Source organism: Mercurialis annua, linkage group LG2, assembly GCF_937616625.2.
Source record: "Mercurialis annua linkage group LG2, ddMerAnnu1.2, whole genome shotgun sequence".
Taxonomy (NCBI): Eukaryota; Viridiplantae; Streptophyta; class Magnoliopsida; order Malpighiales; family Euphorbiaceae; genus Mercurialis; species Mercurialis annua.
In genome coordinates this window covers 41,043,256-41,066,363 of record NC_065571.1, presented here as the reverse complement: position 1 = coordinate 41,066,363, position 23,108 = coordinate 41,043,256, and the positions used below count along the sequence as shown (strand labels likewise).

Genomic DNA, 23,108 nt, shown 5'->3' with positions numbered 1-23,108 from the left:
AAGTATGGGCCATCTAATTTAATGATGATGGAATGTCTTGATACTTCAAATTTAGCTCATTTGGATTTGGCTTGTAGCATTTTAAACTTTTCTCTTTTTTGCTGAGTTTTTTTTTACCGGCCCTTTTCGGATTTCCAGGTCACTTCATTGCTTTGAACTCAGTTGGCCATGGCGCAAGGGCTCATCGTTTTTCCAAAAGCCAAAACCAAGGACAAAGGTTCACAACTTTTCCACTTTTAGTTTTCTGTCAATTGTGTAATTTCATGTGGTTTTCATTCACATTTAGTGGTTTGGTAAGATGATGTAGGATAGATTTGAGAAATCTGTAGTACGTAAACGTAGATTTGAGTAGCAAAACGGCGGAAGCTAACCTTAAATTCAGAATTTCTGGTCTGGAAACTAAAGAAATGCTAGAAGGGTTAAGTCAAATCACACCTTAGAGGGTGCAAGGAAATCACACCTAGACTTTTGATTTGAATCAACTCAATTCAAAGTTGTTTAAAGCTAATTTTTTTTATTAATTCTCAACTTCTCCTGATAAAACAAGACAATACTAAATTTTTATTGAGACGAGAAAAATCCAAATACTAATAGAACTAGTAAATCAAAAACTAGGAAAACATAATGGATGACCAGAAAATTGATAAAGTAATACCAATAAATTTTACAATATAAGAGCAATGATTGAATGTCCTAAACTATTTGGAAGGAATAACTTTATTTCAAAATTAAGAATCAAATTCTTATTTCAGACTTGTTCCACATCATTCTCTTCTGGTTGGAGAAACTTGACCTCAAGTTTTTGAAATTCTTAAGAAGCACAAAAATTAATGTGTTGTGCTGCCATTCTTCCTTCTTGATCATTGGTACAAATGAAATAGTTCAAACTTCTCGTTGGATTCATCCACTAACATTTTGGGAATAACAAATTCCATCCTCGAATACTACTAATAGGCAACACAAATTCAGCATACTGGACACTTGAGCCAAGCTCCCTTTTTCCTTTAGCTTTCTTCGTTCCAAGCTGATTCTACTCATTTTTGAATCCAAATGTTCATGTGGTGATTCCATGGCCTGAATTTGTTTACATTGGCTTTCTTTTGATGCAAAAGTAGGACCACATTTGGCTGTTCATTACTCCGAGATGTAAATTCTATACTTCTTGCCTCTTTCTCATATTGATCAACAACTTGCAAAGGTATTTTTTGTTGATGCCTTTGACTTCTGGCATTTGCATGATATTTTGTAACTTTTTGTTAAAGCATATTAGGAAGGTGAATATATTTGGATGATTTAGTTTATTAATTAGTACCTAAACTATAGAATAATTGATTATGATTGATTATTTTCTAGAATATGATTCCCTTCTTAGAATAGAGATTCCATACTTGTATATATACAAATTTACTTGGTAGTAGAGAGTTGCTCTAAAGACTATAATTTTTTTCTGCCTAAAAAAGCAGTGTTGTTTTTCTGCCTAACAAAGCAGTTAGTTACACTTAGTATCGACTTTGTGGGTCGTCCATCTAAGGTAATTTCTTGATGTCACCGCCTGAAGCACAAGTCGCCGATCGGCAACCCCAAGAAATCTGGTTGCCAGACGCTCCGCGAGTGACACTTACGCGCAGCCGCAAGTTCTGTAATCAGCTCCACTTGCTGGCGCGTGGAGGCGTGCGACTGGCCAGAATCCTTTCCTTTTTTGTTTGCCTAGCTCGCCTTGTAGAGCACGTTTCTGGAGTCCTTTGAGAATTTGTGTACTCAAGTGTGTGAGTTTATACGTGTTAGGTTAATATTGTCTGAATTTCCAATATTAGAATTTATTGTTATATGTTTATCGTATGAAAATTATGATGGAAATACGACTGTGATCTGTCACTACTGTCATAAATCGAGCAATATGAAGCGAGATTGCAGGAAACTACAATTTAGGAGTCCTCAGTTGTCAATAATGCATCTATTCTTATGATATCTGCAGATTCAGTTACTATATCTGCAGATGAGTGTGCCAGTGAAACCTCGATTTAGTCTAGTTAATGTTGTCGGGTCAGGCAAATCTAATGCATATCTTGCATGCTGAATCCTCATTTTCCTTTCTTTTTTGCTGGGAAATGAATTGATCTTTATTTTCTTAACTTACCATTTCAAGAAACCATTTATTATTGAATCTGTAAACCAGAAAAAAAAGCAGCAGCATAGAATTGATGAAAAAAGGGTGACAAAGAGACATGTTATTCGAATTGAGAGGTCTGTCTTTGGTTGGTAAAAATGGAAGCTATATAAATGACTCATTGCTTGCCTTCCACCTCACTTCTGCTTGAAATAGAAGATAAGGTAACGGCGGTGGCTAAGTTAAAAATTGATGGAGATATGTGGTGGCTTTAAGGGAGGATTTTTGGGATTTTGGATTTTGGCTTTAAGAGATGCAATGGCGATTCTAACACATATATGTGCTGTTACTGCTGCAAATTAATTCTGATCTTGATTTTTGTGTAATTTGGAGTTGTTGAAATGAGAAAGAGGAAGCAAGAATTATCTTGTTGATATCTGTCGGGGGTTTAGTGAATTTAGTAAATGTAATAGGAAATGGGGGGTAATTTAGTAATTAAATTTAAATAAAATTGAGTGGTCAATTTGGTAATTTTTAAAAGATAGAGGTCAGTAATTTATAAATGAAATTGAGGAAAAGAAACAAAGGTAGTTCAGTAATTTATTTTAGTGGAACATTTGATGTGGGACATTTTGGCTTTTATGGCAATTTAAATAAAAACTATTATTCGAACATGTTAGCATCCATGTAGGCGTCGTGTAATGGTGTTAGCATAAATTTAACAGAATTTATTTTTCGTGTGATTTCAGTTAAAACTCACAGATTTGTTTTATTACAAATTAATGAAAGGACTTCAATGGGAGGGAGAAGCTTAGTCAGGGACTGTCAATGAAATTACCCAGCTTTCTGCTGCAATGCCTTCTAGTTTACCAGTTAAAACAATAAATTCCTGGACCCAGTAACAACCAATTAAGATTCTCTGTTAGGCTGTTCTTTTTAAGTACGAAACAGTAAAAATTGAGCAGTGTTATTTTCAAGAATCACTCGATCTTGTTTATATTCTTGTTACTGATGTTTTTTGAAATACAAACTAGACATTGAATCATGTTACCTAATTCTTCTTCTTCTTCTTCCTTTTGATAGTATTTGCTTAAAACTGCTGGAAGTCAACGCCGAGGGAAAACTTCATTTGTCGAGCACCGGACATTTCTTCATCTTTATCACAGTTTCCACCGTCTATGGATATTTCTTGTTATGATGTTTCAGGTTAGCTTGTCTTGCAGCTCAATTGATTTTTTTTTGTGCACTCGAGGAGCTTTTATTATCTTGCCAACTTGGCCATTTTATCCTGCATTCTAAAAGCTTTTGACTTAATCTTTGAGATAAGACATGCTGCATATTGCATTTGCTTTGTGTTCGTCCATACCTTATCATCTTTCTTGATACTGTTAAAATTTACCTTTTTCTCTCATTCATTGATCAATTTATAGTGTCTTCTCTTGCGGTTGAAGCATTTGCTTTCTCTGTGTACAGGGTCTTGCCATCTTTGCTTTCAATAATGAGCGCTTCAATTCGAAAACCTTGAGGGAAGTTCTGAGTCTAGGTCCAACATTTGTGGTGATGAAGTATTTTGAGAGTATGTAATGTCGTTGTTGCAATAATTGATGATTAATTAATTTCATATAGCTGTCTGACGGATTATAAGTAACCAATGTGAGAATGTCTGCTACTGCACACTGATAAATGATTTGGTTTAGTTCCTGAAGCTCTTAAATTCTTGATACAGGTGTGCTAGATGTTCTTATGATGTATGGTGCTTATTCTACGTCACGACGTGTAGCAGTTTCTCGAATATTTCTGCGTTTTGCTTGGTTTAGTAGTGCTTCAGTGTTCATATGCTTTCTATACGTGTATGTGTTGTCATTCTATCATGATTCAAATCTCATGTTATGCTTTTCCTAGGTGAATAAATTACCTCTCTCTGGTTCTTTTCCTAAAATACAGGAAAGCCCTCCAGGAACAAAGTAAACAAAATTCAAGTTCTGTCATTTTAAGACTGTATGTGATAATTATAGGCATCTATGCTGGCGTGCAATTTTTTATTAGTATCCTCATGCGAATACCGGCTTGCCACACACTAACAAATCAGTGTGATCATTGGTCCATAATCCGCTTTTTAAAGTGGATGCGTCAGGTTTTCTCCTTTACTTCTCTCACTGCTTATGCTTGAGTTCTTGTTCCAATAGTTGTGTCGTCTGTCTTGGCCCGTTTAGTATCTATTTTTAATTCTTAGCTCAACCTTATTTTCTTAATGTTTCTTTTGAAGGAACGTTACTATGTTGGGCGTGGCATGTACGAAAGGACCAGTGACTTTCTCAAGTATTTTCTCTCAATCTATCTCTCGCTTCCTCTCTTTTTCTCTCTGTTTTTGCCTGGTATTTCGGTTCTGAAAAAAATTAGCAGAAAATCAATTGGGGAAAGGTTATATAAGTGAAAGTCAGGTAAAAAAAATTCATTTTAATCTTTTGGAAATAAAAAAGCAGTCCTGTTCATTAGCAAGAGAGAATTTGGTCACTAGCTTTTTCTGTTGAAGATTGTTTTTGTATTGGATGATTTAAAAAACTATTTTTCAAAATTTTGAATTTGGATTTAATGTTTAATATTGATGTCTGTTGCTCTGATACCATGTAGAAACTCCATGGACCCTGAGAGTCATGATTCAAATAACAGATAATAGGGTTGAAACCTATCTTGCTCTAAGTATCATTAACATACGCTGACATGTCACTTGACTTTCTCTTAATTATTCAATGTGGGATTTGTTTATATCTTTAACACTAGCTATGTCTACTTCAATACTGAGTGAATTTTGTATTCTTGATAATGAAAGTTAAGTACTTCTAGTGTTTACTAAAAGGAGGGTATAACTATTGATGGGTATAATAAACTGTCATATTACATTTGGATAAGCTTACTAATCTTTCTTGATGAATAACAATTTTAGAGGTTGCGGTAATATATTGTTTGTCGAATTAAATAGTCGTTAAACTGTTAAATTGATTTGTTGGCGATTCTTTAGCTTTTAATGGTTGCACTTGCCAATACCACTGTATATTTGTTATGTTTTGACCTGATCTGACATTGTAAACTGTGGTTCTACTGAAACTTGACTAGTTGTAATTCCCTATTGTCATCATTGTAAAGGGAAGATGCCAATAGTGATTGTATATCTTATCCAAATTGAGAATTCACCTGCAATATTACAAGACTTGTATTTATCGGCTGGTTTAATTTTTAATTCGTTGCTTGAAATTACTGATGTTCTCAATTACAGTAAAGAATTAATTACTCGTCTTCTTTTTGTACAGGTATATGTTCTTTTGGCTTGTTGTTTTGAGTGCAAAGTTCTCTTTTGCCTACTTTCTTTTGGTAAGTGACATTATATCTCATCAGTTAATTTATCTTTTCCTGTTTTCTGAATTCTTTTGAGACTGGGTTATTGACAGATCAAGCCATTAGTGGAACCAACAAGAATTATAGTGGCTATGACAGATAATCTGCAATATTCATGGCACGATCTTGTATCCAAAAGTAAGGCTAACTTTTAATGTTCGACCTAATATTTTCAGTGGTGAAGTTTTTGTTACAATAATTGGTATTTTGATGTAGTATATGTAACTAACTTTTGTGTTTAATGTAAGATTGTTATTGCCTCAAAGGTGTCTGATTTTTCATTGAATTGTTGTTGTGGGATGGGACAAATTTGTTATTGGCAAATAATATTTGGTGATGAAAGCTATATGAACTTTGGCCCGTTCAACCAATTCCCTATTTAAGCAATATGCAGATGACCTTGTTACACTGGAATCTGGATGCCATTTTTTGGTGGCTGATCTGTTGGTCTGTATTGCATTTTTGTTATGATGACCAGTTATTGATGCACAAAATTTTACTAAATTAAATATTTGGTGGTCATTGAAACTGGAGAATAGGCTTTTAACATTTTTTAAGGGTTTGTTTTTTCTGTAAGCTATTTAACCTTTTCTTATCATGTGTGGTCATCCTCTCTGAAATTTTTTGATCTGATATTTTTCTGTCTATTTTCAAACGATTACTAACTGTTTCTGAACTCTATGATTTATTCTGGCAGATAATCACAATGCCTTGACTGTTGCGACTTTGTGGGCTCCAGTTATTGCTGTAAGTGGCATTTCATGTCATGATTTTAAATGCTCATGGACATTTATATAGTATATCTCGTCATTCATTATGTGTCCTTTGTATTATGTATTACGACATATAGTACAGTTATTTCTAGGTAGGGATGGGGAGGGGGATTTTTACTGTTTTATGGATTCTTTCTAATACACGTTCTTCTTTGGACATATAGACTTAGTAAATGATATTTAAATAAAATTAATCATCTGTGTTTGACAGCAGTATCCTTTACTATTGTTCTTTGTAGTGCTCAGAAATGATCTCCAAGGTTTCACAATGCAAAACAATTATATGACTATGACCTTTTAATTGTACTACTAAAAGACCACAAATACTTCGTGCTACATCGTTCTTATCTTTTGTAATGGAAGAAAAATAATTCAGCAGTGCATTTGGAATTCAAGAAATTAATAATTACATAAAGTCATAAACAATAAGAGTAGGTTGAATAAATGATAGCTCACTTGTTTTTTACAGTCACCATTCTCATCTCTGTAGTAAACTTATAGAATTTCCTTTTCCTTGCTTCCTTTCCTCTTGCAACAGATTTATCTTTTGGATATTCATATATTCTACACTGTCATATCTGCTATGTGGGGATTCTTGCTTGGAGCGAGAGACCGCCTTGGGGAAGTAAGGACAGTAAATCTTTTGTTTTCCTGTGTTTTTATGAGTTAAGTTTGTGCATGAACACTCACTGTTATGCATATTTCCAGATTAGATCGTTGGAAGCTGTTCACCAACTGTTTGAGGAGTTTCCTGAGGCCTTTATGAAAACTCTTCATGCTCCACTAAGTAACAGGCCGGTTTTCTCTTCCTACTCTCATGATAATTAAAATCTTGATCATTAGGTTTTCCATTTTTTCCTTCTTTCTGCTTGCTTCTGCAAGTGGTAAGTTGGCTTTCATTTATAGTAATGTTAATCATGAACTGTAACTTACATCATACAATAATTTCATTGTTGCAGGGCATCTGAAAGTACTTCTAGTCAGGTTAGTGTATCTGAATTTTAAATGTTTTCAATTGCCTTTTTAATGGAAAAATGGAAACTATGCTAGATTATTATTAAAACTAAAATTTTCATGTATATACAAGATATAGGGTCGAATGCTCAATGGGTCACTAAACATTAATTTATTTCTTTAACATCACCAAACTTCAGTTTTTTATAAAGATTTTTTGAATTTAATTTTGCTGGTGTAGCCATCTAAAGTAGGAATATTTATCACGTCACTGAAGGTTATCAAATTATATCTTTTATATAAAATGGATGCTAGATTATGTGGCGTATAATTGAATTATTGACGTGGCAGATATTTTCTAAATATTTCAGATGGCCGCATTAGTTCAGGATTACCTTTTTGAAACTTAAATTGAAGTTTGATAACCTTAAAGAAATAATTTAAAGTTTAGTATCCATTTTAAAATGAATTAAAAATTCAGTAATCGGGTCAGCAAGAAATATGAATATGGAGTCTTCCTGATTTAGATCAACTGATGGCTACTTTAACGTGCTTTTCTAATACTCCATCAAGTATATTAAAGAAGGTATAAAAAAAACCCTGAGGTTTTTCTGAAAGAACACGGAAGTCTTTTTATGTATTTTTTTGACACATCAGCCTCGACATTTCTAAGCTAAACACCGTCAGTAAATAAATGTTAACTTGTTATGTGTAAGTAACTAACAATAAAAAAGGAGGAAATTACACCATTTATCAAAAAAAATTAAAATAATTACAAAACTACATATTGACTTTTTTCATTTACAAAAATCCTAGTTGATTTAAAAATAATTACAAAAGTACCAAAAAATAAAAAATAATTACAAACATACGGTGTGTACTGTTGGTATAATGTCAGTATACTAATAAACTAACATCATATCAACATTATACCAACATTATGCATACTGAGATTTTATTAATATTAAACAAAAATTTATCAAAATTATATCAAATCGTATACTAAAAATTAAAGTAATAATATACCAAAATTATACCAACAGTATACCAAGAGTATACACATCAAAACACCACATCGTACACTAACAATTAAACTAGCAATATATTAAAACTATACCAACTATAGTGAAAAATATATATAAAAAAAATATACATGTTATCAACTAGAAAATTTATATAAAGTTATTATCGATATACCAAAAATATACTGAAATTATACCAATAATAAACCAAATACTATTTTTAAATTCTCTGATTTATAGTTTTAATATACCAAAATTATACCATAATTATACCGATATTATACAAATCGTATTATAATTTTTATTTCTTGGTAGTTTTGTAATTAATTTTAAATCAGTCGATATTTTCTTTTAAATAAAAAAAGTTTACAGGTACTTTTGTCATCACCCCATAAAAAAATAAAGTTTATTGAAGCAGTGACATGGATATTACCACTGTTGTTAGACTCGTACGAGTCATGAGTCGGACTCGTCCGAGTCGAGTCTAAATCACTAGCAAAACGAGCCGAATCTACTAGGGGAATCGAAATTAGGGTAGAATCGGTCCAGAATCGTTTGAATCGACCTTGAATCGTTAGAATCAAACTGACTCGTTCGATTCAAACGATTCTTATAAAAGTTTGAAAAAAATGTAAATAACATCTTGTTTTGAGCTATGAAGCACCGATACGGGTACGGGTACGGGTACGGACAGGGTACGGATACGGGGAACGGCATTTTAGAAAAAAATAGGACACGGGTACGGCGGGGACACGGGAATTTTTTATTTATTTTTTAAATATATATTTACTCGTATATAAGGTTTCAAGATGAAAAAACAATAAATATTATATCATAAGATGCGTAAGTAACACGTAAGTTAGTTGAACTAACAATTCCAACATAAAGAAGTGAGTTAGGGTTCTTTTTTTTAAGAGAGGGATTGCTATAAATTTTTTAATATAGGACTGCCCTTTTTTTTTAAAATAGGGGCTACTGTAATTGTTTGTTTTTTTTCTTCTAAAACAGCCTACTGCTTCTTTTTTAAAATAGAGGGCTGCCATATTTTTTTTTAAATTAAAAATAGGGTTTAGTTTACGTTATTATCTAATTGTATTTGGGTTTGGACCTATTTATTTAATTTTTTTATAAAAGAAAATCCATACAAAAAAAATCTAAAATTAACTAAAATTCCATTAGAAGTGTCCCCGGCGTGTCCCACCCTTTGACCAGTCAAAAGTACGGGGACACGCCACGTGGCGTATCGGGTACGTATCCCCGCCGTGTCCTCCGCGTGTCCCCGTGTCGGCCCCCTAGATACGGCACTCCGACGGAGTGTCGGTGCCTCATAGGTTTTGAGTAAATTGTAAGCTTTGTTTAAGAAGTTTGGCAGAAAAGAAGAAGAAGATGAAACAATGTTTAGATGTGGAATATAAAAAGAAAAATAAAACACAGAAGAATAATTATAGAGATAGAAGAAGGTTGAAGATGAAGAGGTTGGAGATGAATGCAAAAAAAGAATAGAAAAAGTTGAAAAAAAACCCAGAAATTAAGGAGAGTGTGGGGTGGAGTGTGGATAGAGTCTGACTGATGTGACAAATCTCACTTTTTAACCTATTAAACATTGAAAATCCATATTCTAAACCTAACATAGAAAGTAACCTTCAACAAATGAACATAAAAATCTTATATTTTTATATTTGTTAGTATTTCTACTTAATGTTTTTTAAAATTAAAATATGTAATATTTATTTTTATAGTTACTCCAAATAAAAATGTATTTTTACATATGCTATTTTATTTATAATTAATATTATCAATTTAAACCGAATCTTGCGGCTCGATTCTCGATTCACAAAATAAGGAGTTCGATTCTCGAGTCGATTCTCGATTTGACAACTATTGATACTACTGTTATATATAATAAATGTAAAGCTCCCCTACCTCCACCACCTTTATTTAAATGCAGCTCTAAGGTCTGTTTTCATAGTTTTTTCATTTGCTTAAACCAAATAGCTAAACCTAATAATCAGTTTGATTGAACTGAACAGAGCCAACATAGACTAAAGAAAAACAGAAATTTACCCAACCCCAACTTTCAAACTCGGAAATGAAAACTTATCAATAATATCAAGAAGCCAAAATCTGTAAAAGAAATGAAGATTATTTGAAATTTATCCTAAAAAAAATCAAAAACCACAATGAAACCCACAAAATACAAACCATAGAGAGAAATGAGATTAGATCTTCGGAAGCAAAAATGGCATATTTTCGAGCTCAGAATACCATAGATTTAGGAGCAGCAGTGCGACAAAAATTAAGGGGCGGGGAGGTGATAGAAGGGAGCAACAGGTAGAAATAAGGGCTGAGAGAAAGGAGATTAGCAACATTGCAGATGGGAGTGATAAGGGAGAGAATTGCTGCGACAAAGATCGTTGGGGATGTTGCATTTAGATGTAGCAGTAGAAGGAAATTGAAAGGCGTCACATTTTTGTCTTACCAAGGATTGGCAATAGCAATAGCTATGGGGGTTGGTATGCCGTAATGATAGAGACTGGATTGCGTCTTCTTACTGCTAATACCGGTGAGAAAGTTCCCATCCTGCAAAGTTCCCATCCTGCAAACACCATTGGGAATCCATGCCTATTGTCATCAAATATCTGAATTTCTCGCTTACCCATTAAGCGAGACCTTGTATATGGAACATGTACTAAGCTTGATCAGTTCTCCTCATAGCTAGGAAGGAAATATTAGATTTTCAATAAATGGGTGTTCAGAAATCCAACTTTGTGAAATGGGTAGAAAAGAATTGAGAAATGGAGGGTTTTGATTGAAGAATTTAATAGTAAATAGACGACAGTACCAAAGAGGACATTAAAGGGTATAAAAGATTTGAGAAACCAAGATAGCAAGTGAGAGAGAAAATGTTAGGGGGTAAGGGAATGAGTCTCTCTCTCTCTCTCTCTACCTTCGCCTCTACCTTTCCCTTTCTTCAGGGTTTAATTACTAGCGGTGTTTACCTTGGGGCTTATTTGCACCACTTTAAAAACGTCGAGGGCTGATGTGACAAAATAAATAAATAAAGAAGCTCAGGAGTTCTCTCATAAAAACCTCAAGGTCTTTTTTTTGACCTTTTACCTATATTAAAAATATAAAAGGAATATTGAAATTTCTGCTAAAATTCCTAAGCACTTGAATTACGAGGACTTAAAAACTTCTATCAATTAATTGGATCAACTAAACTTCTCTTTTGTGAACAATACTAATTCGAATGATAAAAGGTGTACAAAGACCCATGTGTGGACCTCAACAAAAATACATGCAACCCCTCCACTTGAGGAAATTCAGCCTTGAGTTTATTGTTCTGGATTGCAATTTTCTACTGCATATTTATACAAACATGTCGCTCTAATGTCATGGTGCCTTCTGTAACTTTCATTGGGTAACTTTTAATAATTGAATAACAGTGCCATTGAAAACTTGATATGATTAATGTCAATAAAATCAATAGTGCAGTTGTATTTGGAAAATTGCTATAATCAGATGACACTTGTGGGTTATTGGTGAACTTCGAAGTTATCCAAGTGAAATTTTAGATGATATCTTTCCTATTATGGAGAATGTTCGATAGTACTACCCAAAAAGATGTACTTCTCTTTATTTTGCTGTCATTTCTTGAGTTTCAATAACCTCGATCATAATCTCCTTTGTTATGTCCTGAAAATCTCAGTAATTTCCTCTGTTCTTTCTATGTGCTTTGTAAGACCTTTTCATGAATTTCAATAACTTATGGTGTTTTTTGCCAAATCGAATCTGAATCTTAATAACTAAATTCATCACATTTTTGAATTGGTCAAAACGTAGCTTAATGTGTAATTATTTAATATTTATTTTATTCTTAAAGGAAAAATATAAATCTAGCTAAATGCTCAATTTTTATAATTAGTGAATTCTATGGCCACTTTTCCAAGGTGATAGTGTTTGTACTTGTACCTATCGTTAAAGTATGTATTGAATTTATGCATGCATTGAATCTTTAAAAAGATATCTCCTTCAAAAATTAGGATTATTTTCAAATTTATGGACATAGTACACTAATTATTTGTAAAATCTCCAAAAACAGAGACTTCATACTGTGCTCATGATTGTAAGAAAAACTCTGGAAAGAGCTAGCTATTCATGAATTCTACAAGAAAGCAGGAGAAAAATTTATTACTATGGTTATGATTGCAAGAATTCATTCTTGAAAGCACATGTTTTCCATGATTATTGTTGTTGAAGGGGTTGGATTGGACTCTGAATGGATGTTGTGTAAGGCTCAAGTAATATGATTATAAAGTCTTAGAGATATATGCCATGAAAGGAGAAAAGGAAGTATTTTAGGTATTACAAAGAATACACTTAAATTATTTATTTCTAAAATGGAATCCTAAAGTGCGATAAAATTATTTTAAGTACCAGGAGAATATACAATTGTACCAAGTAATAACTACGGTCATATTTTCTTGAACTTTCGTTGCAGTGTTTAAGTTCCTGCAATATTGTAAGGTGTATTTTATTTGATGATTTCATGAATGTTCTTTGATGTGCACCTTCTTATGTCCTTCAAGTTTGGGAAATCCTTTCTTGCGTTTGTTTAGTCGGAAGCTTGCAGCCTTCTTATGTCCTTCAAGTTTGGGAAATCCTTTCTTGCGTTTGTTTAGTCGGAAGCTTGCAGTTGTCTCATGAACTTGAATTTTGTCCTTGTATATTTGTGCTTGAAGATGCACTTAAATTGATATATTATTCTGTTCTGATGTAACAACCTACATGCAATTGTTCATTTTTTTTCCTTCTATATTGATGTAGTTTCTAAAAACACAGTAGATAAAAACACAGTAGATAATCTCATTTTGGCATGTCTCTGAAGGTTTTGGAGAAGAGAAAGATTGATGCTTCCAGATTCTCTCCTTTCTGGAATGAGATCATAAAAAATTTGAGGGGAGAAGATTACATTACGAATCTGTAAGTACTAGATTTGGCATCTTTCTTATGTCATTAGGCACTACTCGGGCTGAACATACTTCTCATGTGAACTATATTGTGGTTGCTCAGTGATTATTTTTCGGTGTTTATTTATATATTTATGCAAATTAAAGCGTTTCTTTTCAACTGTTGTGAGAAAATATTTGATGATTAAAGTTTATAAGTTATTAGTGTGATGCTAAAAACGGTCTTCATTTCATTGCATGCTTTGGGAAAGACTATATATACTCCAGCAATAGTGTTTTACACTCCCACTATAGTATATTTCTATCTTTTGAGTAACACATGAAGGGAGTGTAAGAAACCTTTTTTGAAGTGTATTTAGTCTTTGCTGCATGCTTTATCTGTGCTCTTTTTATTATAAAAGTACATGCTTTTTCATTGTCTTTGTCAATGAACCTGCAAACTTTGTTGGATAAGGATGGATAATAATATTGTCATTTTAGGTGGTAGTTACACATAGGGGTGGGCATGGACCGGTTAACCGGTTCATGAGCGTTATTTGCAAACCGGTTCATGATATTATGGTTTTTAAAAGGGGTAATGTCATAAAAATTCACGAATTTTACACGTTTTCTCATTTTAATCATGCACTTTAATTTTCTCATTTTCATGACCACTTTTTCTCAAATTCATGCACGGTGCTGAGGTGTCACGGTTCCATTGGTTTAATTCGCTGAGGTGGAGGTCATTTTACACCAATGAATGAGTGCCACCTCACCACCGTGTATGAATTTGGGAAAAAGTGGTAGTTCGTGTATGAAAATGAGAAAATTTAAACTTCGTGATTAAAATGAGAAAACGTGTAAAGTTCGTGATTTTTTTTGACATTAACCCTTTTTAAAATTGGAAACCTTAATCTAAAATTTAAAATGTTAACCATTTAACTGGTTAACTGTTTATAATTGTTTGAATTTTTTGGTTTTGCGGTTTTTAACCATATTACCAGAGAGAGTTACAATTTTAAAAAATTAAATTTTATAGAATTAAATTTTAAGTGTATTCTAATGCGAAAGTATAGTTATATTCTATTTTTTTAACAAATAAGAATACAAAATAGAAAAAGTATTCTATTTTAAACATTTTAGTGTATATATATATATATATATACACTCTATATACATACAATTTATAGAAAATTTGAATTATTTATAAACCGGTTAATCGATTAATCTCTGTTCTTAAAACTTCAATTCCTAAACCTAAACCAGTAACTATAGAATTTAAATATATCAAACCTAAACAAAAACTATTGGACTGATTAACCATATTTTCCTGTTTGGTTTTTCGGTTTTGGTATGGTTAATCGGTTTGATCATTTTTTTTGGCCCACCCGTGGTTACATATCTGTTAAGCAAAAGGTATACAAGCAGAACTGAGAATTTTGAAGGAGTGGACTTTTATTTTCTATCTATTTTATATAGTTTTTGGACCAATATATTCTGTTCTTTAATTTACTGTCGATAAACTATGGTGTAATTCCATATTAATCTGATGTGCTTGGACTGTACCTGGATACTTATAAATGAGATGACTTTCATGCTTTCAAGCAGTCAGTTTTCCTTTGTTTGTAGCTAACGATTCTTATCTGGATTGCCCTTTCAGGGAAATGGAGTTGCTTCTGATGCCCAAAAATTCTGGAAATCTTCCTTTAGTGCAGTGGCCCCTTTTTCTTCTTGCCAGCAAGGTTCTCCGTTGCTAAAACCATTGCACTTAAATTTTTGTTTTCTTTTTTATTGAAGTTCATGAACTTAGTCTTGCTTATTTGTTAATTATATTGTTCACTGTAGATATTTTTAGCAAAGGACACTGCTGCTGAGAGCAGAGATTCACAAGATGAGCTTTGGGAAAGGATTTGTAGAGATGACCATATGAAGTATGCAGTTGAAGAATGTTATCATGCTCTTAGATTTATTCTCACAGAAATACTGGAAGGTGAAGGCAAGATGTGGTGAGTTTTCATTGAAGTGGAGGAATATTGTGCTCAATTTGCATGTATATTGGTTCATCAATCAAATTCAGACATGGGGATAAAAGTTTTGCATTGTTTTATTTTCAACTTTAGGGTTGAGAGAGTATATGGAGACATTCAATCAAGTATTCAGAAGAGGAGTTTCCATACCGACTTTCAGCTAAATAAGCTGACACTGGTTATTACGCGTGTAACGGCACTAATGGGGATTCTGGTATGTGTTATCTCTACTCATATTTCAGGTTGTTGGATGGTAACCTAGAGAACAATAAGACAACAATGGGAGGGGAAATCTGAATCTATCATTGCTAAATTTCATAAGTCGCAAAGGATAGAAATACAAGAACTTTACAAATAGTGTTTAAGATTAATAATGCCGTTTGCACCACATCTGAGCTAAAGTACTGCTAAGAAGCATGGGTGTCGACCAAGGTTACACTTGCAGATGCTGCAAGTTGCAACTAAATTTAAGTCAGCAAAAAATGCATAGTTTGTTCACTAGCCAGTGTTTAATCATATAATTCTAGGCTTCATGTCTTAAAAAGATTAAACATTTGCTTTTTGAGGTCAATTATAACCAAACCTTTCAAAACACCCTATTTAGCCCGTTTTGGGAGTTTGTGTGTTAGTTATAGCCAATTACAAGAATAATCAGATCTTTTGTCAAATTTAGGTCCCTCGAGTGTGATGTAGCGGAAGTCACGAATAAACAAATGATAAGTTAAAAGATAATGATTATCAAATAATTCTAGCAATCAATTTTTAAACTCTATTGATTCAAAGGACGAATCTAGGCATTGAAAGTTGTTGATTCAATTGAATACTGATATTTGGAAATTAAACAAATCTGTCTCAAAACATCAAAAACTCCCGTCCAACAACCCATAAGGTTGTTTAAATAGTAAAGTAAAACAAAAACCCTAAACTGGGCATAATAGGAAATAAAAATAACAAGTCTAAAATCAGCCGTAATTGCAAAAACGTCATTTTGAAGGCCTAGATGATTGAATTTGGCTGAAAAGTGCCTGGGCTCATTAGAAAAGCTAATGAGTCTTGTTTATTTGCATTTTTCCACTCAAATTAGACCTAGAAAACGTCTGATTCGCACACTTTTTATATTCTTGCAGATTTTTAAAAACTCCATAATTCGGATTCTCAATCTAGCTTTCCCATAAATTTCAAATTCACATCAAAGTGGCTGCCACGTTGACAAAAAAATTTGATTATTTCGAAATTGGCTACAACTAACACACAACCTCGAAAATGGGCTAAATGGGGTGATTTTGAAAGATTTGATTAGAATTGACCTCAAATGTAAATGTTTTGTATTTTTAAGACATTAAGCCATAATTCTATATGTCAAACTCAACAAGTTTCTTATGACCTCTTCTGTTCATTATGTTTCAAAAATGCCATCCTCAGAAAGAGCCTGAAACACCGGAGCTGAAAAAAGGTGCAATTAAAGCTATTCAAGATCTCTATGATGTTGTGCGATATGATATTCTATCTGTCATTATGAGGTGCCTGTGCTAAAAGTTCTTTAAATTATATGAATTGGACCTGTTTGTAACACATTCTTCTCAAATATCTCATGTGGAATACAATGCAGGGAGCACTATGATACATGGAATTTACTATCAGAAGCAAGGTCAGAGGGCCGCTTGTTTACAGATTTGAAGTGGCCTAGAAGTGCTGAGTTGGTAGGTCGCTGCAGATTTTTTTTTCTCAATCTCTTTAGTGGTAAATTCTTAACCTATTATTCATACATGATCTATTCACTTGAGTTGAGACCATGTGCAGAAAACCCAAATAAAAAGATTGCATGCACTTCTAACCATCAAAGAATCTGCTTCAAATACTCCCAAAAATATTGAAGCCAGACGTAGACTAGAGTTCTTCACAAATTCACTCTTCATGGATATGCCGGAGGCAAGGCCAGTCCGTGAAATGCCATCATTCAGGTTAAACTTTGGAAGTGCATTAATTTTTTTTTTCCAGAGGCACAATTATGTAAATTTAATTATTTCCTTTTCTTATGCTTCTCTTGTACATATGCAGTGTATTTACTCCGTATTATTCTGAGGTTGTTCTCTATAGCATGGCTGAACTTCAAAAGAAGAATGAAGATGGAATATCAATTTTGTTTTACCTCCAAAAGATATTTCCAGGTACTCTCTGCTTGGTTTGTTATGTATGCTTTTATTTCTTATGGTGCAGTTTATGTTAATTTCATTGGTTTACTAATTTGTTTTCCTGCTATATTAACCTGCCTGATAGTGATTATGTACACTCGCGCTTGATCATTGCCTGCTTCGCTTTATTTCATTTGTTTCATTTGTTTTCATCCTCGGTTCTGAACTGGGGGGTGGTATGCTGATCTTTATTTCATTTGTTTTCATCCTCGGTTCTGAACTAGCTATTGCTGTTTGAATGTTTGTTTACTCATGGGTGACTCTAGGCTGCATTTCTCAAATTTTCTCTAGCACCATGTAAACAGGGCTGAATACTGTTTCTGGAATATTTTGATTATGTGGTTTTCAATTCTTTGGTCTCACTTGCAAACTTCCCCGTCATTTGTGTTTTTTGTTATAATATATTATATATGTATGTTGTTGGAAAATATATATGCAGTAATAAGCATTCCACTGATTTCAACTAAAACCTTCACCTGTTACTAGTTTACTATACAAATAAATCACCGTATGTTTAGTTCAGTCAAAGCCAGTAAGAAGTTTTGTTTACATTCTATGAATGGAAGAATTTGGCTGTTCCAATTGCCAATAACAAAGAGGGCTGTGTTTTCTGGCTCGAGTAATTTGATTGCAACTTATCTCTTGATTGATTCTTTGATGTACTGTTAATTCTTTTCCGTTTTGCATTTTAGCTCGAATTATATTTTGATTCTCTTGCTTATGGCCTGCATGTTTTTGAATTCTACCACAGATGAGTGGAAGAACTTTCTTTCCCGTATTGGTCGTGATGAAAATGCTGTGGATATGGAACTCTTTGATAGTCCTAGTGATATCCTTGAACTTAGGTTTTGGGCCTCTTACAGGGGTCAAACATTAGCCAGAACAGGTAAATGGCCTCTCTCCTTCTGCTGGTGTATTTTTTTTTTTTTGATAAATGATGATTATATTAGCACATCCACAAGGCGTGGAAGGCAAAGAAATCCGGAACTAGCCTCTAGTGAAGAAAGCTAAGCAACTAAATACATCATTATTTCTCCGAAAATTATGGGGAGAACATTGTTTCTGTTTGTGATTTCTGATGTGTTATCCGCCTATTTTTATTTAACTTACTGTCCTATGAGCTGATAAGCTTTTTCTTAATTGGGGTGAAATGTGTGCTGTTTTAAAACTGATTGTGGACCTCTCTTCTCTTTTGATTATTCTAGCTTATAAGAAGAAAGATCTTTCCCTGTTTAAGAACCCCATCTCTTGTGCTATTTTCTATTTTGTGAACCTTTCTTCCTAAAGGGAAATTTCATACCGGCCGATTTCACTCATTTCGAATTGCCAAAGTGTGAAGGCTAAAAGCTACTCCCTCCGTCCCAATAGACTTGTCCACTTTGAGAAATTTTTTTGTCCCAAAACTCTTGTCCACTTTCAAAAAGTAACTAACTTTTACACTTAATTTTCCTATATTACCCCTATTTAAAATCCACTAATGAATAAAGTGAAAGTAATTTGTATGTGGACCCTATATTAAATAGGGGTATTATAAGAAAAGTAAGTAAAATTTTATAAAATTTATACACAATAATTGCTTTTCTTAAATTGTGTGATAAAGGTAAAGTGGACAACTCTATTGGGACAGAGAGAGTATATCATATAAGAGAATAGGTAAGGGTCTACGTCGCCTTAAATACATTTCATGATGGAAAAAAGCAACAAGGCGTCACTTAAATATAAAATAGGGATAGTAGTCCTCCTTCAATCAACAACAATCAAGCCTGTGAAAGAATATTTAATTCATGTTGTTATTTGGTTGTTGGCTCTCGTTTTAAATCTCTGTTGTTTTCTACAGTTTAACTGTGTTTGTCAATGGGATTGCTCGAGCTGTTTTGTCTTTTTTTTTTCCTGCATTTCTGTTGGCTGTTTGCACTTGTATCGGCAAACTGCATACACTTCACATGCTGTAGTTAGAGCTGTTCATGGGTCCGCATGTTCTCAAATCACGCCTGGCATGGCCCAAACATGGCTTTGCCAGAAAATATACTTTGATGGGCTTTGGTTGATTGGTGTTTGATAATCCAATTACAAGCCTGGTCTTTGTATAAAAAATACATACAAAAGTTAATATTATTTTCTGCTATGGGCTTTGTCAAAAAAAATCAAGCCCAAGTTTTGAGGCTATGTAGTGGATAATTAATTGCTACATATTAGAAAGACTTACTGACCAGATATATGTCTGACCTAGATCTTTCATTTTTTTAATATTTGTTGTTACTCTATGCCTCAGATATTTTCTTTTGGAGAGGAGACATACACATAAACATTTATAGTATCCATTAGTGATTTAAATATCCTTGTAATTGAGCTTTCTGGTTTGGCCTAATTATTTAAAAAAACCCCACCTTGAACTTTTTTTTCGTTTATAACCCTGACCTTGTAAAAAAGTCATTTGTACCCACTTTTGGGTTTTTTAGGTTTCATCTCTACCCAATATAAAAATATAATTGACAATTTAATGAATTAAAGGATGAAAAAATTAAAAACAATTAAATAAAAGGTTATATCATACGTCTAATTAGTATATAAATATAAATTAAAGGATTATTTTAAACTTTTTTTCAATTGAAAAGAGGCAATTTTAGTACTTTTGGGTAGAGATGAAACATAAAAACCCAAAATTTTGTACAAATGACTTTTTTACAAGGTCAGGGTATAAATGAAAAAAAAGTTCAAGGTGGGTTTTTTTTAAGTAATTAAGCCTTATGGTTTTATTGAGATATTAAAATCTTGAACTGAGATTTGATATCAAGAGAATGGTAGGAAATGCAACTCCTTCTTTTGGTGCATTGGCTGCATTTAATATTTTCATTTCTTTTTCTATGGTGGCATCAAAAATATTTAATGCTTACAGGATGTTCACGTTAGGATTTTCCTGTGTTTCTTGAGGAGATATAGTTGGCAAATGCATGTATATTTGTATAAACGACTTGGTATTTTTCTGAAGTTATTATTTATGCATTTCCAGTTCGTGGGATGATGTACTATAGAAAAGCTCTTATGCTTCAGAGCTATTTGGAAAGAGCAGCAGATGGAGGTGAGGACTTCTGTATGTTTGAGCTTTGTTTTTGATTTTCTGTCCTCATTAATCATCTAAAATTTTCCTCTTGGTAACAGATGTGGAAGCTGCTATTTTGGGTGATGATGCATCTGAAACTGGAGGTTTTGAATTGTCTCCCGAGGCACGAGCTCAGGCTGATCTGAAGTTTACATATGTTGTTACATGCCAAATTTATGGAAAACAGAAAGAGGACCAAAAGCCTGAGGCAGCTGATATTGCATTGCTCATGCAAAGGTGAGTTACCTACTTAATTGTTTACCACCTCCTTTTTATGTGTAGTGACATATATGTAAGTATTACTTGGGGTTCATATATTCAATAATTTCTACAAGGCAATATTGTTTTGATCGAAAAATATTCGAATGTTTTTAACATTTTATTCATCACTTGTGCTGGCAGAAATGAAGCTCTCCGTGTTGCTTTCATTGATGACGTTGAAACTTTGAAGGATGGAAAAATACAGAGAGAATTTTATTCAAAGCTTGTAAAGGCTGATATCAATGGGAAAGACAAGGTATTTTTTTTCTCTTTTTGTCTATTCTAAAATTTGAGCAAGTTTTAGTGCAACATAAGGATTTTTTTTTATTTTTTTTTGTGATTAGAAGCTTTCTGGTTCAATACAAAATTAGTGACAGCACTCTTCAGAGAAGCAAGGGAAACATATTATGAATTGCTGCTAGTTAATTTAATTTGTTATTAACCATATAGAGTTTAACTTGAGACCTGAATAGCTGCATCTATCTTGTCCCCAGCATAGCCAGAATCACCAAATATAATCACAATTCCAACTTTATAAATTTGTTGAACAGAACCTTGCTGGATATGAAAACAAAACTCTAAATGACTATTGTATAAAGTACTGAATATTGCCAAAATTATAGTAATACTCTTTGTAGAAGGATGAAAGTAGATGGTGGTTCCCTAAAATTAGCGGCTCACTTATTTTCCTTCCTTTCTGTCCATTACAAACACGCACAGAAGAGAAATTGGACACAACCCCTCCAACCACCCCCACCCGCGACCACCACCAGACTGGAACATGGACTATCATAAGTTGATTATCTTGATTTAGCTGTGATGGCTAGTAAATTGTCTCAAGGTTTAATTAGCTACTGCATTGAGATTTTTTCAATTTGCCACAGAGGTAAATGAATCCCACATTGGATAATTAAGAGGAAGTCAAGTGTTATATAATGATACTTAACAGTTAACACAAACAAGCCAATCGGTTTCGTGTTAAGTATCATTAACATCCACTTGTATGTCACTTCAATTCCTCTTAATGTGGGATTCATTCACATCTCTAACACAATTATTTTAAGTTATAAGTGGATACTGCATTGATTATTTGTTTTCTTGTCATCAAAATTACTATATGTATTTCTCTTTAATGAACATTGTAGTTTGCTGTCTTTATACCCTGGCTTTTAGACATGCTTTGCCCATTGCAATTTTGCAGCTCATTAACTTCAAACATTTGAGATATTCTTCTGATGAATCTTAAATATTAATTTTACAGGAAATATACTCCATAAAGTTGCCTGGAAATCCTAAACTTGGAGAAGGAAAACCTGAGAATCAAAACCATGCAATTGTATTTACTCGTGGTAATGCAGTTCAGACTATTGATATGAATCAGGTAACTGAGATTTTTAGCATATTAAGGGGGTGTTTTGTATCGAGTTTTAGAAAGCTGTTTTGCAAAAGATGGATTTAATGAACTTTTTTGAGTTTTTAAAACTGCTCGATGAAAACAGGTAAATAGATAATTTGTTTTCTAAAGAAGGGTTGGAAAAATAAACAATAAATCAAATGATTAATTCAAAAAATATTCTGAAATGCTTTTCTGACCTAAACAGCAATCCCAAACAGGAACTCTAACTTCTATAGCCTGTGACAAAAGCTACCTAAACAGCAATCCCAAACAGGAACCCTAACTTCTATAGCCTGTGACAAAAGCTAGAATAAAGAAGGGCTCACCCAGTGTTTTCTAGACCTTCTATCCTTTAGATCTTGTACGGATTAAGTGAACAACTGTTTGTCTAGATGTTTTAAGTTCTATAATACATCATATTGATATGAAAATGTTTATGGTTTTTGTTTTTTCATCTGGCACTAAATTCCGTTGGTTAGTGCTATATAATTTATATAAAGGAGTTCTTTAATTTATAAATTTTCGGCAGCTTGATATAATGTTTCAGTCTATGTGGTCTCAGTATGAACAATGTATCCATTGTATTTGTCATGGCTGGATTTTTCTTGTAATGATGCTTAATGTAATCATTGTAGGATAATTATTTTGAGGAAGCATTGAAGATGAGGAATCTTCTTGAAGAATTCCATCATGATCATGGTATTCATCCCCCAACAATTCTTGGTGTTAGAGAACATGTTTTTACAGGAAGGTATGTTTCATTTAAGACTTTTTTATTTGTTACTTTACTTCAAATTGTAACTATATCCAATGATTTTTATGTGTGCAGTGTTTCTTCTTTGGCCTCCTTTATGTCAAATCAGGAAACCAGCTTTGTGACTCTTGGTCAGCGTGTTCTGGCTAATCCGTTGAAGTAAGAAAATGTTTCATGCTA

The 23,108-nt window shown here is 33.1% G+C and overlaps 1 protein-coding gene across 1 annotated transcript in view; it reads left to right on the top strand.

Moving 5' to 3' along the window:
* LOC126669886 (callose synthase 9) overlaps positions 1–23,108 on the top strand; it is a 37,484-nt gene that overhangs the window by 6,159 nt on the left and 8,217 nt on the right. The window contains exons 12-38 of the mRNA XM_050363523.2: positions 139–217; positions 3,191–3,313; positions 3,581–3,683; positions 3,834–3,957; positions 4,052–4,241; positions 4,374–4,426; positions 5,416–5,476; positions 5,554–5,638; positions 6,198–6,247; positions 6,812–6,898; positions 6,982–7,067; positions 7,233–7,257; positions 13,138–13,232; positions 14,859–14,940; positions 15,044–15,204; positions 15,319–15,439; positions 16,648–16,745; positions 16,835–16,925; positions 17,026–17,186; positions 17,284–17,393; positions 18,169–18,303; positions 20,428–20,496; positions 20,577–20,754; positions 20,920–21,034; positions 22,040–22,159; positions 22,810–22,925; positions 23,004–23,087. Of these exons, the coding sequence (XP_050219480.1) occupies positions 139–217; positions 3,191–3,313; positions 3,581–3,683; positions 3,834–3,957; positions 4,052–4,241; positions 4,374–4,426; positions 5,416–5,476; positions 5,554–5,638; positions 6,198–6,247; positions 6,812–6,898; positions 6,982–7,067; positions 7,233–7,257; positions 13,138–13,232; positions 14,859–14,940; positions 15,044–15,204; positions 15,319–15,439; positions 16,648–16,745; positions 16,835–16,925; positions 17,026–17,186; positions 17,284–17,393; positions 18,169–18,303; positions 20,428–20,496; positions 20,577–20,754; positions 20,920–21,034; positions 22,040–22,159; positions 22,810–22,925; positions 23,004–23,087 (2,802 nt within the window). The remainder of the gene's footprint in view (positions 1–138; positions 218–3,190; positions 3,314–3,580; positions 3,684–3,833; positions 3,958–4,051; positions 4,242–4,373; positions 4,427–5,415; positions 5,477–5,553; positions 5,639–6,197; positions 6,248–6,811; positions 6,899–6,981; positions 7,068–7,232; positions 7,258–13,137; positions 13,233–14,858; positions 14,941–15,043; positions 15,205–15,318; positions 15,440–16,647; positions 16,746–16,834; positions 16,926–17,025; positions 17,187–17,283; positions 17,394–18,168; positions 18,304–20,427; positions 20,497–20,576; positions 20,755–20,919; positions 21,035–22,039; positions 22,160–22,809; positions 22,926–23,003; positions 23,088–23,108) is intronic.